The 16513-nt window shown below is 40.6% G+C and overlaps 1 protein-coding gene across 1 annotated transcript; it reads left to right on the top strand.

Moving 5' to 3' along the window:
* The first annotated feature begins 7184 nt into the window (after positions 1–7184).
* On the top strand, positions 7185–15332 carry si:dkey-4e7.3 (nuc_hydro_CeIAG domain-containing protein). Its single transcript, XM_029702874.1, has 7 exons — positions 7185–7311; positions 9667–9764; positions 10773–10963; positions 13962–14141; positions 14213–14324; positions 14437–14573; positions 14666–15332. Exons 1-7 carry the CDS (start codon positions 7214–7216, stop codon positions 15011–15013), a joined length of 1164 nt encoding a protein of 387 aa, XP_029558734.1. The 5' UTR covers positions 7185–7213; the 3' UTR covers positions 15014–15332.
* Positions 15333–16513: the final 1181 nt, after the last annotated feature.

Below are 16513 nucleotides of genomic sequence, written 5' to 3'. Positions count from 1 at the left end.
ACTTGCTCTCACACTCCACTCCTACAACAAGCACAGAGAACTGATGATATACAGAGATCAGACATAGACATACTTGTATCTCTGATGTATGAAGACTTTCCATCTAATGTTGTTTTGTTATCCCTTTTCTATTTGGTAATACATCTCATGGACAGGGTTCGTGTAAAGTAGAGGGCCAGTATCCTGTGTTTTAGTTTTGCAGCAAAGATATTGTGTATGCAAGGCTTGGTAGTCTACTGAGAGGCATATACAGTTACAGTGGTCAAGGTTAGTCTTTTACTTGCCGCTACAAGTTTGTTTAAAGTTTTAGATTTTGTCATTGAGTGCATGGTACAATGCTCCACTATATAAGATGCAAGCATGGATAGATTTTACACACAGCAAACTTAATCCAAAAACAACACAATTAAATTCTATGCTCACACGCGTGTAGATTTTATTAACCTGAAAAGGAATATAGTATCCAAATCTTGTACTCCCCCCCAACCCCTCTCTGTTCATGAAGTTGTTTATATGCAGATCCAGGTTCTAGATGGTAGGCATATTTTCTTTACATCGGACTATAGACTGAGCCAAACTAGAATATTAGCTTAGAGTAAGGAACAGTGTTATAAGAAACATGAAGAAAGTTCCTGCTCTATTGTATGTCTGCAGCTATTCTCTGTGAGTTCATCTCATCTCTTATTAAAAGAGCTCCTGGTTGACTTCACGACAGGACCAAAACACAACACTGGCTTATTCATTTTACAACCAATGGAGTGAAAAGGAAGTGTCTGAATGCATGTAGATAGAGAATCTTACATTTAAAATCTTCACATTATTATTGTACTTTTGGAAATAAGGGACTTTTACACTGCATAAAATGTTTAAAATGGACATTGTTTTGTGTTAAATTGTACTGTGAACCTTTCACTGGCTTCTGTTTCCATGTCTACTTATAGATTTTATTCTCCATTACAGAGACATTCAAAACATTTGTTTAAACGTTATTTTGCTAAATATTCTTGATGCTGATGCACTGAAAATTGCTGAAAAAAGTAGCCAAAATGCTGCCAAAATTTTATTCATTTCATTTTACATTTGTTTTGTCTTTGTATGTAATGAATGTTATTGAACCACACACTTTCAAGTAGGAACATCTGTATAGGTACAGGCTTTGCTGTAAAATGTGCTTTCATTAACTCTCCTTAGTAACTTGAGCTGAGAGCATTAAACTGTTTCACCAATTCCTGTGTGACACTTGTAAAGTATCCCTCGGGTCTCTATCTTCTGTCTGTCTATGTCTGTTTGTCCGCACGCACGCACGCACGCACGCACGCACGCACGCACACACACACACACACACATGCACACGCACACGCACACGCACGCCTCTTTAAAGGGATAGTTCACCCAAATTACAAAATGACACATTGGTTTCCTTACCCTGTAAGCAGTCTATGGACAAGGTATGACAGCAATCGATGATTTGGTTAGTTTACCTGGCACTGTTTCCACATGCTAACGTTTTAGCATATGTGGCATATATGCCATTCAAGTCATGAGACCGATATTAGCATTATTCGTGTATCATGTCCAAATAATCCGAAACGATCTAAAATTGATTGTGAAGTTCCAATAAGTCACTTATAGATGTTTTGACAATTATGGGAGAAAATGTCTTATAGCGGTCCCATGACTTGAATGGGATTTGTGCCAGAAATGCTAAATGGGAATTGTACCACAAATGCATTTGTCCCAGGGAAACTATCCCTAATAAAGCTCCCGGGTCTAGCAATGGCATTGTCATCCAGGAGGCCTTGCTAGCTAGGTACAGTGTTTGATTCATATCAGAAATTTTCTTATAAAACAGCTCAGCTAGTTAGAAAAATTATCATTTGCAACGCTAGCTAACGTTAGCGAGACTCGGGAGCTCATGGGGACATAGCCTTCAGGAACCAGTGGGTTAGATATGATTCCACAATGGGCAACAACAACTGGCTACTAATTCGTTTTCAGCCATCAATGTTCACATCATAGTTTATCCAGTGACCATCGCATTTAGAAGGATAGCTACTGACAGAAATGTATCTGGCTAGCTAGCATGCTTGCTCTCGCTGAAGGATAAATGTCCTTCCATATATACAGTACCAGTCAAAAGTTTGGACACACCTACTCATTCCTGGGTTTTTCTTTATTTTTACTATATTGTAGAATAATAGGGGAATGCTTTTCCAACAGTCTTGAAGGAGTTCCCACATATGCTGAGCACTTGTTGCCTGCTTTTCCTTCCAACTCATCCCAAACCATCTCAATTGGGTTTAGGTCAGGTGATTGTTGAGGCCAGGTCATCTGATGCAGTACTCCATCACTCTCCTTCTTGGTCAAATAGCCCTTACACAGCCTGGAGGTGTGTTGGGTCATTGTCCTGTTGAAAAACGAATGATAGTCCCACTAAGCTCAAACCAGATGGGATGGCGTATTGCTGCAGAATGCTGTGGTAGCCATGCTGGTCAAGTGTGCCTTGAATTCTAAATAAATCACTGACAGTATTTTACCAAATAGGGTTATCTTCTGTATACCAACCCTACCTTGTCACAACACAACTGATTGGCTCAAACGCATTAAGAAGGAAAGAAATTCCAACAAATTAGCAAGGCACACCTGTTAATTGAAAAGCATTCCAGGTGACTACCTCATGAAGCTGATTGAGAGAATGCCAGAGTGTGCAAAGCTGTCATCAAGGTAAAGGGTGGCTACTTTGAAGAATCACAAAATTATAAAATATATTTTGATTTGTTCAACACTTTTTTGGTTACTACATGATTCTATGTGTTATTTCATAGTGTTGATGTCTTCACTATTATACTACCATGTAGAAAATAGTACAAAATAAAGAGAAACCCTGGAATTAGTACTGTATATTTACCAAAAAAAAGGTGGCTGTTCTGTCTTGTATTTAAATGTTGACACCCAGTAGACTGGAGGCGAAAGAAACGCACACCTGTTTAGCTGAGGTGCTGGCTAGCGGAGTAGAACACCTGTTTAGCTGAGGTGCTGGCTAGCGGAGTAGAACACCTGTTTAGCTGAGGTGCTGGCTAGCGGAGTAGAACACCTATTTAGCTGAGGTGCTGGCTAGCGGAGTAGAACACCTGTTTAGCTGAGGTGCTGGCTAGCGGAGTAGAACACCTGTTTAGCTGAGGTGCTGGCTAGCGGAGTACAAGACCTGTTTAGCTGAGGTACTGGCTAGCAGAGTAGAACATCTGTTTAGCTGAGGTGCTGGCTAGCGGAGTAGCACACCTGTTTAGCTGAGGTGCTGGCTAGCGGAGTAGAAGACCTGTTTAGCTGAGGTGCTGGCTAGCAGAGTAGAACATCTGTTTAGCTGAGGTGCTGGCTAGCGGAGTAGCACACCTGTTTAGCTGAGGTGCTGGCTAGCGGAGTAGAACACTTGGAAAGGAAAAGGAGAGCCGCACACTCTAGGAGCTCAGATACAATCATTTAATAACCAACGGTTCAACAGACAAGCTGTCTTCATCAGGGTTATAATGACAAACACTGGGGGTCACTAGTTTATAAGAACACACAGGTGTCTGTAATCATGGCCCAGTGTTTTATTTAACTAGGCAAGTCAGTTAATTAAGAACACATTCTTATTTACAATGACGGCCTACCCTAGCCAATCCCTAACCTGGATGACACTGGGCCAATTGTGAGCCGCATACATTTCATGCATATTTTTTTTTGTGCTGGCCCCCCGTGGGAATCGAACCCACAACCCTGGCGTTGCACACACCATGCTGGCGTTGCAAACACCATGCTCTACCAACTGAGCCACAGGGAAGCCTGCGCTGGCCCAGGTGATATATAAGAGTGGCCAGCCCAGTGCTCCAGTTGGCTTGAGAGATGTAGATAGAAAACACATTTAGTTGACTCTCCCGATTTGATTTCTAAATAAAATTTAAAAAATCCTTTGTGATCTTTCCTGTTATCATTTTGATTTGCTTCCTGTCTTTAAGTTTGGTGTGGATTTTATTTTGTTTGCCTCTTCTTGGGCAAATGTTGTTGGTGCTCATGGTGGGTGACTTAAGCCCCAGCTGTTGTTGCTAGTCAACTTTCAGTGGACACCCCTTGAGTGTCTTTCAGAACCCCTCCTAAAACCCAACCTGTTTCATTTTGCTTGTTGTCAGTGACTCTTTGTATCATGACACAAGGTGAGACCCAGATGCAGACACAGGAGGCAGATGGTTGGAGTCTTAGATGTTTATTGATCCAAAAAGGGGTAGGCAAGAGAATGGTCGTGGACAGGCAAAAGGTCAAAACCAGTTCAGAGTCCAGGAGGTACAGAGTGGCAGGCAGGCTCGTGGTCAAGGCAGACAGAATGGTCAGGCAGGTGGGTAGAGTCCAAAAACAGGCAAGGGTCAAAATCAGGAGGACTAGCAAAAAGAGAATAGAAAATGCAGGCGCACGGGAAATACATGCTTGTTGACTTGGACATAAAAGACAAACTGGCACAGAGAGACAGGAAACACAGGGATAAATACACCGGGGAAAACAAGTGACACCTGGAGGAGGTGGCGACAATCACAAGGACAGGTGAAACAGATCAGGGTGTGACACTTTGTTAGTTCTACCTTCGGTTTGAGTGAGAATTTGGGATTTTCTTGCTGGGGCACACAAGCTACATTAGCCAACTGGTTAGACATTACACCATGGGCAACAATAACTGTCGACTAGTTCATTTTCAGACAAATATATTCAACTCTTCAACTACAGTTTGTCCACTGATCACTGTGTTTAGGAGGATAGCTAATTACTGAAATGTAGCTAGCTAGTTCACTGGCCAGGTAGCAGCCATTAACTAACTATTCATGGACTCATGACCTATTCTTTGATACATTTGGGTTAACTTTCTCATATCGCGGAACACGTACCAGATCGTTTGTGGAAAGGTAAATATAACAATTAGTGGGCTCGTTTTTTGAATGCTCGGACAGTGAAACTAAAATAGATTGGTAGCTAACTGGTGCTTTTGTTTACTTCCCAATTCATTTGGGGATCAAGCTGAAGCTGGGTTTCCCCAAAAAAATCCCAGTCGGAGCTCGTTTTCCTAGTTCTCTTGAAAGCACTGAAGTCTGCACTGCAATTTCCGAGTTCCCAGTTGTTTTGAACACAGCATAAGAACACAGATGGCTCTTTAGAGCATCTGTATGACGTCACACACTCTAGAAGGCTCAACCATTCACCCGAAGGGTTTTTGCGTGGCTGATTGGGCTGCATGACAAGTCGACCAGTGCACTGGTGTTGTATCTATGTGCCTGCCATTTTTCCTCTATTATGAGAAAACACAAGAAATAACTAATATTGATAACCATCTAGATGTCACCTTGATCCAGTATGTGGGGATACCTAGTAGCCTTTCGACACACCTACTCCTTTCCACAAACCCACTTGCCCAGACTCCGGTCCAGTGATGCCATTTTAGCAATTTTGTTGCTAGATTTAGCAACTTTTCAGACAGCATCTAGCAACAAATGTAACTACTTTTAATAATGTATTTGGAACTATTAGCAACTTGTTTAAAGTGACTCAAACGCTAAAATGCTTGCATTTTCCCTCTAAATGACACACGTGCCTGGCTGCAAAAGTGCATTGTGAGTGACGTCACCAGCAGGCGCCCAGCTCGTCCACAGCCAGCAGCAATTTCAGCAAATTGCAAATCATTGTTGGCTGACTGCAGCAGTCGTAAGGGTTCGACGAGCCAAACCCAATGAATATAGTTGGTCACGAATGTTTGATCTTGAACAGAACTTACAACATCAATCAACATGTCTCAATCAAAATTGTACAGAAAAGAGTGGGAGTCTGTACCTGAACAAATGTCAAATCATATTTTTTGCAGGGATACCCAATTAATTTGAGTAACGTTATTGTGTATTATACGTAATGACGCAGAATTACGTCATCACGCAATGACATCACAACGTCATTTAGCAACAAATCAACCTGCCTTTAGCAATTTGCCCTGAAAAAATGTTGGCAACACCGCTCCGGCCGTGAAACTGGCGGTTTTTCACAAGCAGGCTTTAATGTGCTGGGCTTTGTTGTATAAACACAACTTTTCACCTCATAAATGTTTTATTTGGAACAATGGGTCAATATTACATAGAAATAAGATGTTATTTAACCATAAATGGTTCTCGAAAAACATTGTTCTTGTCAGCCAATTGGTGAATAACAGTGGGAATCTATTTACACGGAGAGAATTTATGGAAATATACAACTTTGAGGTTTCATGCAAGGAATATGACACTGTTATTAAAGCTATACCTAGTGGGATAAAAACTTTACTTCAGAATAATGCATATTTTGGAATATCTCCGATTGTAAGCGATATTCAGTTGTATGGCACTGGTCTACTAGATACGAAATTCAACAATCGTTTAATAAGGGATATTTTCTACAGGAAGTCTATTCCCTCTGCGATATTTTGTTGGGCTTCATCGTTTGATGTAAACTGGCGCCGTGCTTGGCTCACTCCACACAGATTTATGGTGACCAATAAAGTAAAGGAGATCTCCTTTAAGATAATCCATAGATTCTATCCATGTAATAGCTTGATTTCTAAATATATATTTGACGTTACCAGTGAATGCAGTTTTTGTGAACTAGAAACTGAATCTATTGAACACTTATTCTGTAATTGTTTATATAGTGAAGTATTTTGGACTGATGTAAAACTATATCTTAGCCGCAAATTGCATACAACCATTGATATTACTAAGTTTGACATATTATTTTACTACACTGATTCCACAATTTAACGTGAGTATGTCATAAATCTCCTTATTTTATTATGAAAATCTTTCATCCACAAATCAAAATTTATGAAGAAAAAGCCCCTTTTCTTAATTTTTTTATCTGATTTGGAACAGTACTTAGAATCTTTAAAACGTATACAAAACAATATGTCAAAAAAATGTATTCGATATATGTCTGTATTTGATTTGATATAATAGTTTTTTTATTTTCTCTAATTTCTTTGGATTCCATCTGGCTGTTATGTTATGTTTATGTTTTGCATGTTACTGTTTTGCATGTTACTGTTATTTACAACAAGTTAAATAAAGATCTGTGGTAAACTTTTTTTTTTTTAATTACAAAAAAAACACCGCTCCGGCCGCCATATTGGGATGCAGCGCACGGATTGCCCAACCCGGAAACGAGAGAAAGGCCTATGACGGCGGCAAGATTATCGAGATTACATGTTGAAGGTGCATTGGAGTGTGTTCATCTTTACCGTAGACATACACCAAGGAGGTTAGCGGAAAGCAGGTGCATATACATTTATTTTGTATTAAAACATTACGAATATTAATTTATAGAGAGGCCTATGGATAGAGTTTATGCCATAACTTTGGGACACAACATCTTTACGTGTCAAAAAAGATATGACACAATTCTATTAGAATGTGGTGTGTGATGAATTTGCACGTGTAAACCAAGCGCCACCACTATCAGTAGCACTGTCAAAGCTGTGCAAAAAAGTAGACTACAAACACACACTGGCCACGAACGATATGTTTACAATACCGCGATGGTAATAAGGCATTTGTTCGACCGCAACTTCTGGGGTAGCTAGCTTTAGCTTGGTACATAGCTAGCACCAATACAACCAGCCTAAAAACAATGACCAGTAGAAACTGCAGTCATTTTCATTATCCTTAACAATGATTTTAGGAATCCTTGTGAGTAAGTATTAACTAGGTTGCCACTTGTTGTTCACCTATTGAAATCCAGTTCATTAAAATAATTAGCTAGTCAGCAACTTAACCCTGTTGCCCAAAGCTAACGTTATAAGCAGCCAGCTGGCTAGTGAGGCTCGCCCGGACCGGGTTGTGTTGTGAAGCTAGATACAATAAGGATTAGGCACAATAGTGGAATTTGCGGTTTGCCTTCAAAATAAAAGTACCTATTTGAAAGTGACGCAGAAGGTTACAATTGGTGAAGTTATGCCATGTTTAGACTGGATAATGTTAAACAAGGTTGGAATGTGAAACAATGAAATGGGTTACCAGTCTACTCGGTGACACCCTCAGAACACAACTGTGAAGAGTTTATGCAAATGTTAGTGTTGTAGCTCTTATCGCAGGACTGTGAAATCACTTCCCCAGTCAGCCTATTTTGTGTATTGACATTCATATTGTACTGTACAGCTTTTCCTAAGGATTGGGGATCCATGAAATGGGGTATCAGTCTACTCGATACCCAATACATTTTTTTTCCCCAAATAAAGGTTAAAAAAAATAATAATAATAATTCAGGTAAAATAACAATTCAGTGTTTTATATCAATGGACAAATTAGCTAGCAACAGCAAGCTAGCTAGCTAAATAGGACAAATTAGCTAGCAAGTGCAAGCTAAATTGCCATACATGTTTAAAGCTTTTCGACCTGTCCCCAAATTAATGTAATTGGTTCAGAGTTTGTAACCTGCGTGTCGTGTAGGGGGCCAAAATAAATGTATGCACGATGGCGCACGCGCGCAGCCGATATGGGTTCCGTGTTATTTGACACGGCAAATATGTATATTTTTTGACATGCAAAGACCCAAATGGTTCCATAAATATTCCCCAAATTCAGAGGCTCAAGTTTAAAAAAATAGCTTGTGTAACATTCGTCTCACTATGCTATTGGATAGAGAAGTCACCACAGCTGTTCACCCCATGTTAGTGGGGAAATGAACAAATCAAAACCCAACCTGCATTTACCCTTTGTGACGCAGTGAAGTTCCAAACTCCGTTTTAGACGAGACTGACTTTATTACCAAAATTATCCAATTTACACTTTATAGTCAATTTTGACACTAGAATAACTGACTCATATCAATGCCACAGGGCGTTTTCAAAGGGATTTGTTGCTTTTTAAAGCCAAGCATTGAAAATAGCTATGTGAATTTGTTCGGTTGCCTAAAAAGTTGCGTATTGCAGCTTTAAATAATATTGATGTGTTTACACAATAAAACTCTATACTGTAGCAGATTGCAAATTATACAGGAATTCAAGCCATTCAGACTTCTGCATGATCATTCATTCAGTCTTGTTCTTCTCTAGTCCCGATTGTGGCGACACATTCGATTTACATAGAAAAAAAACAAATGTTGAATACAATTATATTTGAACTGAAGATTGTCCGTGGAGTTGATCCTTCAGTGGGTCAAAATTTTAGACAAAATATCCACAGGAAAGTATTAATAAACCGACTTCAAAACACAAGTCTCTGTCTGTAGCAATCAAGATGTGTTTGCTCATGACCGAAGGCACATGCACAAGACAGAAGCGCATGCTCCCGATGTATGCATACCGAAGTCTTGCAGGTGTTTACATGGTTTTGCCCATGTGCCAGGTGATACACTACCAGTGGTTAAATAATACTTATCCTGGGGATATTTTGTCTGAAATTTCATCCCACTGAAGGACCAAGCGCTCAGACAACCGGTAGAGTAAGTTGAAATGTCATTTTATTAAACATTCTGTCCTGTAAGGAAACTTTCCACGTTTTTGCAGTGGCTTGTTTAACTGTACACCAACAATTGGTTTCTCAGTCTGATTTATTAGGCAAGTTCTCCTCTAGTTTATAGTCACTGACTTCACTCCTCCCTCTCTTTCTCAACCCTCCTGGCCGCTCAAAGGTTCCCAGTTGCATGTGACGGTCACTTGTTAGCCAGGCCAAGAGGAGTAGCAGCCTGTCCACACCGACACAGCCCAGTCCTATTCTATTCAACTACAGGTAGGCTGTACCTCTATTCTAAGATGTCATGTACACACTTCATATGATTGTCGGTGGGTCCTGTGTGATTATGCTGTCCCACTTCACTGTAATTCTAAATCCCAGGCCACTGAACAATATGGGTACGGTCGATGTACTCTTTATTGCAATTGTGCAACAATACCTGCAGATGATCAGATCTCACAATACCTGGACAGGTGTGAACATATTGAGACACTGCTGAGAGAGATTGTGAGATGCAGGTTTGCTTTTATTGCCGTGAGTCTTGTCCTGGAGGCAGAACTGAGTGATTTTCCTTTTAGATAGGCCAGCTGTAAAGTAAATATTAATGAAAACCAAAATGTTTTCAGATTGTATGACTTTGTGGCTGTGTCAGCTAGTGACCACTCTGCAGTGCTAACCTGCTTGTGAGACAGGCAAAAAGATCAGAGGTTAATGGACTCATACTGGAGCCTAGAACACAGCCTGATCAGAACACAGCGAGACAGCAGTCAGACCATGCATGTAATAAGGAACGTGTGTTGTTCCATTGTCACGTTCATGGTCTGACCATGCTATCCCGTTGGGTGAGAGGTTGTTCAACTTGAATAAATACATCAGTGTATAGATGACAGTACCTCAGTTACCTTTTAAGTTTAAACAAAAAAACATGACTAGGCTACTTATTGAAAGCTTGGATCAGACTGCAAATTGAATATTAATGGGTGTTTCAGTTTAGAAACATTGACCAATTTTAAGATTGAATCCAATATTTCTGTTCCTGTGTTAATGTATCATAGTGGTTAGGTTATACGTTTTGATCTGTCCCTGTGTTAATGTATCATAGTGGTTAGGTTATACGTTTTGATCTGTCCCTGTGTTAATGTATCATAGTGGTTAGGTTATACGTTTTGATCTGTCCCTGTGTTAATGTATCATAGTGGCTAGGTTATACGTTTTGATCTGTCCCTGTGTTAATGTATCATAGTGGCTAGGTTATTTGATCTTTCCTTGTGTTCTGTGTCTCAGGCTCCAGTATGAGTAGTAAGAAGCTGCTGGTGGATGTGGACTGTGGGGTGGATGATGCTCAGGCTATCATGATGGCACTGGCCACCCCTTATGTAGAGGTCCTGGGCATCACCTGTGTCCATGGCAACACCAATGTGGAGAACGTGTGCAAGAACACGCTGCGGGTGCTCCAAGCCTGCAACAGATTGGAGGTATAGTGCTATTAATCTTTGGTAGACAATGTAAGTCCCTTTCAATTAGATTTATATCATTTATTTCGCTAAAATTGTCTTGACATCTTTGTTGAAGTAAACAAGCACCCAATGGGATACAGGGAATGTGCTTATATCATCACAATATATAGAAAGTGCATTTAATGGTAAAGCTTATACATTGTGTACAAAACATTAGGAACACCTGCTCTTTCCATGAGACTGACCAGGTGAATCCAGGTGAAAGCTATGATCCCTTATTGATGTCACTTGTTAAATTCACTTCAATCAGTGTAGATTAGATTAATGGGAATGGCCTTTTTAGACCTTTATTTAACTAGGCAAGTCAGTTAAGAACACATTCTTACTTTCAATGACGGCCTAGGAACGGTGGGTTAACTGCCTTGTTCAGGGGCAGAACGACAGATTTTTACCTTGTCAGCTCAGGGATTCAATCTTGCAACCTTACGGTTAACTAGTCCAACGCTCTAACCTCCTGTTTTACATTGCACTCCACGAGGTTACGCGAATGCAGTAAGAAGCCAAGGTAAGTTGCTAGCTAGCATTAAACTTATCTTATAAAAAACAATCAATCAATCATAATCACTAGTTAACTACACATGGTTGATGATATTACTAGTTTATCTAGCCTGTCCTGCGTTGCATATAATCGCTTAGGTACACGTTGCGCCAACCATAAACATCAATGCCTTTCTTAAAATCAATACACAAGTATATATTTTAAACCTGCATATTTAGTTAATATTGCCTGCTAACATGCTAACTTTTAACTAGGGAAAGTGTGTCAGTTCTCTTGCAAACAGAGTCAGGGTATATGCAGCAGTTTGGGCCACCTGGCTCGTTGCAAACTGTGAAGACTATTTCTTCCTAACAAAGACAGCCGACTTCGCCAAACAGGGATGATTTAACAAAAGCGCATTTGCGAAAAAAGCACAATCGTTGCATGACTGTACCCAACCATAAACATCAATGCCTTTCTTAAAATCAGAAGTATATATTTTTAAACCTGCATATTTAGCTCAAAGAAATCCAGGTTAGCAGGCAATATTAACCAGGTGAAATTGTGTCATTTTGCGTTCATTGCACGCAGTCAGGGTATATGCAACAGTTTGGGCCGCCTGGCTCGTTGCGAACTAATTTGCCAGAATTTTACGTAATTATGACATAACACTGAAGGTTGTGCAATGTAACAGGAACAACGTTTTGTTTTCAAGATGATGGTTTCCGGGTTCGACCATATTAATGACCGAGGCTCGTGTTTCTGTGTGTTATTATGTTATAATTAAGTCTATGATTTGATAGAGCAGTCTGACTGAGCGATGGTAGGCAGCAGCAGGCTCGTAAGCATTCATTCAAAATAGCACTTTAGTGCGTTTTGCCAGCAGCCCTTCGCAATGCATTGCGCTGTTTATGACTTCAAGCCTATCTACTCCTGAGATTAGGCTGGTGTAACCGATGTGAAATGGCTAGCTAGTTAGCGGGTGCGCGCTAATAGCGTTTCAAACGTCACTTGCTCTGAGACTTGGAGTAGTTTTTCCCCTTGCTCTACATGGGTAACGCTGCTTCGAGGGTGGCTGTTGTTGATGTGTTCCTGGTTCGAGCCCAGCTAGGAGCGAGGAGGGGGACGGAAGCTATACTGTTACACTGGCAATACTAAAGTGCCTATAAGAACATCCAATAGTCAAAGGTATATGAAATACAAATCGTATAGAGAGAAATAGTCCTATAATTCCTATAATAACTACAACCTAAAACTTCTTACCTGGGAATATTGAAGACTCGTGTTAAAAGGAACCACCAGCTTTCATATGTTCTCATGTTCTGAGCAAGGAACTTAAACGTTAGCTTTTTTACATGGCACATATTGCACTTTTACTTTATTCTCCAACACTTTGTTTTTGCATTATTTAAACCAAATTGAATACGTTTCATTATTTATTTGAGGCTAAATTGATTTTATTGATGTATTATATTAAGTTAAAATAAGTGTTCATTCAGTATTGTTGTAATTGTCATTATTACAAATAAATACATTTTAAAAATCGGCCGATTAATCGGCAGCGGGGTTTTTTGTCTCTCCAATAATCGGTATCGGTATCGGCGTTGAAAAATCATAATCGGTCGACCTCTAGTGTAGATGAAGGAGAGGAGACGAGTTAAAAAAATTACTTTTAAGACTTGATACAATTTTGACATGAATTGTCTATGTGTCGTTCAGAGGGTGAATGGGCAAAACAAAACATTTAAGTGCCTTTGAACGGGGTATGGTAGTAGGTGCCAGGCGCACCGGTTTGTGTCAAGAACTACAATGTTGCTGGGTTTTTCACGCTCAACACTTTTTGATGTGTATCAAGAAAGATCCACCACCCTAAGGACATCCAGCCAACTTGACACAACTGTGGGAAGCATTGGAGTCAACATGGGCCAGCATCCCTGTGGAACGCTTTTGACAGCTTGTAGAGTCCATGCCCCTATGAAATGAGGCTGTTCTGAGGGCAAACGCAAATGTAGGAAGGTGTTCCTAATGTTTTGTACATTCGGTATATAGACTAATGTATGCATACCCTTACACAGAGGGGAAGAGATGCGATGAAAGTCTGTTGACCTCGCTCTTCTCTTTGACAATACACTTTTGTTCTGTCTCAGACACATGACTGTGGAGCTCTACCCAATTCTAGAGCTCTGGAAACTGAGATCTGATTTGACATAATGTTCTGTTTACAGCAGTAGCACATAGACAGAGCATCATTGTGAAGAGGCTGGAGTTTACATCAAATGTTGCCATGACAAAAACAAAGTAGTTGGTTTAAGAAACAGATTGGCACCCAGACTAGTTTTTGACTCCGTGTTTTGGGATGCCCACTTACATAAGACGGGCTCTTGAATTCATAGCAAGTGAAAGTGTAGAGGGAATACTATAAATGTTGCAATTTGAAACTATTGCATTCAGGGTTCTGACCTCTGTTCTGTGTTCTAGATCCCAGTATTCCGTGGTGCTGCCAAGCCTATCCTGGGGAATGTGATCAGTGCAGGAAACTTCCATGGCCAGGACGGGTTGGGGGATGCTCCAGACCCAAACGCTCCGGGGCTGGACATGCTGCAGATGGAAGGAGCGGTATCTGCACTGATCAGGATAGTCAACGAAAACCCTGGAGAGGTGAGAGAGCAGTAGACGCAGGCTACTGAATATGTGTGTGTCCCTGTTGTAAATACAGGTGTTTCTCCCAGGTATCTCTGGTGGCCACGGCTCCGCTCACCAACCTAGCTCTGGCTGTAAGAATGGAGCCATCCTTCCCCAGCAAACTTAAAGGCCTTTACATCATGGGAGGCAACATAGAGTGTAAGGGCTATGATTTATTTGCTTCAGAAGATCAACTTATCTAGTATACTAATGGTAAATAGATAAATGGGTCGATTGCCATAGGTTTTAATAATGTGGTACCTGTCTTCAGCCAGAGGAAACACCACAGTGTGTGCAGAGTTTAACTTTGCTGCCGACCCGGAAGCAGCTTACATCGTACTGAATGACTTCCTGTGTCCCACTTACATAGCCAGCTGGGAGTTCACCTGCTACAGCAAGCTGCCCTGGGTAACATTCATTTCATGTAATCAATAGATGATGAAACACTACCTTCCACATTATGATTGATGTTGTTTTCCTATTCTGGTTCCACCTGACAGTCGTGGTGTGATGACTGGCTGGCCCAGGAGTCAGAGAAGGCTCGCTTCATGGCCCGTATCTTCCGCCACAGTATGGAGGTGTCGCACAGTGAGCGCGCCCAGGCGGAGATGGTTGACGGCATGGGCTTTGTGTCATGTGACTCCTACGCCATGGCGGCAGCCATCGACAACACCTTTGTCACCGAGAGCGACCACATGGCGGTGAGCGTGGAGCTGACGGGCACACACACGCGTGGCATGATGATCCTGGACACACTGGGCATGCTGAAGAAGACTCACAAGGCCTTCGTCATGAGGAAGGTGAACATGGTGAGGTTTGAGCAGATGATGATGGATGCTCTGAAGTAATCTCTAGGTCTGCTACAGCTAACCACTAGACTGTAGAAGTAAACAAACAACTACGGGAACGCTCTATGGGGACCGTAACCAGGGAAAAGTGACAACTCCAACCTCATCCAGTCACCCCAAGACCGTGGACGTTAAGGCAGCCCCCAACACCTCTCTGATTGAGGGGTTGGGTTAGATGTGGAAGACACATTTCGGTTAAATGCATTCAGTTGTGCAACCCTTTTCCCTTTTACTGTATTGTCAGCTCACACTGATGTCAAGAATCATGCCTTGTCATTTAGATAAACATTTTTAAATAAATCGATTGAATTACAACTCATACCAGCAGTCGTGTGCATTAAACACTCCATTATGTCACAAGCACATTCGCAACACTTCATCCGTTTTATTGATACATTTATTACACCCAGTTGTTCAAAACAGATGCACAATTTAGAAATCTATCTTCAGAGCAGTCAAGGGGGAGGACAGTCCTGGGTGTAATCATTACGCCAATTCTATTTCAAAACGTTTCACAACCGAAACCGTTTAGGAGAGTTTCCATTAGACAAATTCAGGTAGGTCCCTCCCCGTTTCGTTCTGTTACCATTTTGTTCTTAAACTAAACATTTTCCATAAGGAATACACATTTGACATTTTAGTCATTTAGCAGACGCTCTTATCCAGAGCGACTTACAGTAGTGAATGCATACATTTCATACATTTCTTCCCTCCGTACACCCCTGCTTTAGAGTTTCTGGAAGTTTGCTCATTGCAGATCATGGAAGCAGAAGTACAGCCCAGCATAGAGTTCTCCCACACACATGCAAATGTCTTTAGTTGGAATTGTGGTAGGCCTATTCACAGCAACACTTTAGTTTCTACCCATCATGGCAGGAGGAAAAAAGTCTACTAAACATTCTTTGATCACTATATCCAGTGGTAGAAAAGTACTCAGTTGTCATACTTGAGTAAAAGTAAAGATGCCTCAATAGAAAATGACTCAAGTAAAAGTGAGTCACCCAGTAAAATACTACTTGAGTAAAAGTCTAGTATTTGGTTTTAAATATGCTTAAGTACAAAAGTAAATGGAATTTAAAAAATTTACTTAAGTATCAAAAGTAAGAATATGGTTCATTAAGTTCCTTATATTAAGCAAACCTGACGGCACAGGGTTATTTTTTATTGACTGATAGCCAGGGGCACACCCCAACACTCAGGACAATCTATAAACGAAGCATTTATGTTTAGTGAGTCCACCAGATCAGAGGCAGTAGGAGTGTTCTCTTGATAAGTGTGTGAATTTGACAATTTTCCTGTCAAAATGTAACAAGTACTTTTGGGTGTCAGGGAAAATGTATGGTGTAAAAAGTAAATTATTTTCATTAGGAATGTAGTGAAGTAAAAGTTGCCAAAAATATCAAAAGTAAAGTACAGATACCCAAAAAAACGACAATTAGTATTTTAAAGTATTTTTACTTAAGTACTTTACATCACTGACTATCTTCTCTACAGAACAAC

The sequence above is a fragment of the Salmo trutta genome, chromosome 20 (assembly GCF_901001165.1).
Source record: "Salmo trutta chromosome 20, fSalTru1.1, whole genome shotgun sequence".
Taxonomy (NCBI): domain Eukaryota; kingdom Metazoa; phylum Chordata; class Actinopteri; order Salmoniformes; family Salmonidae; genus Salmo; species Salmo trutta.
The sequence above is the reverse complement of the archived record's forward strand: the minus strand, read 5'-3'. Positions and strand labels throughout refer to the sequence as shown.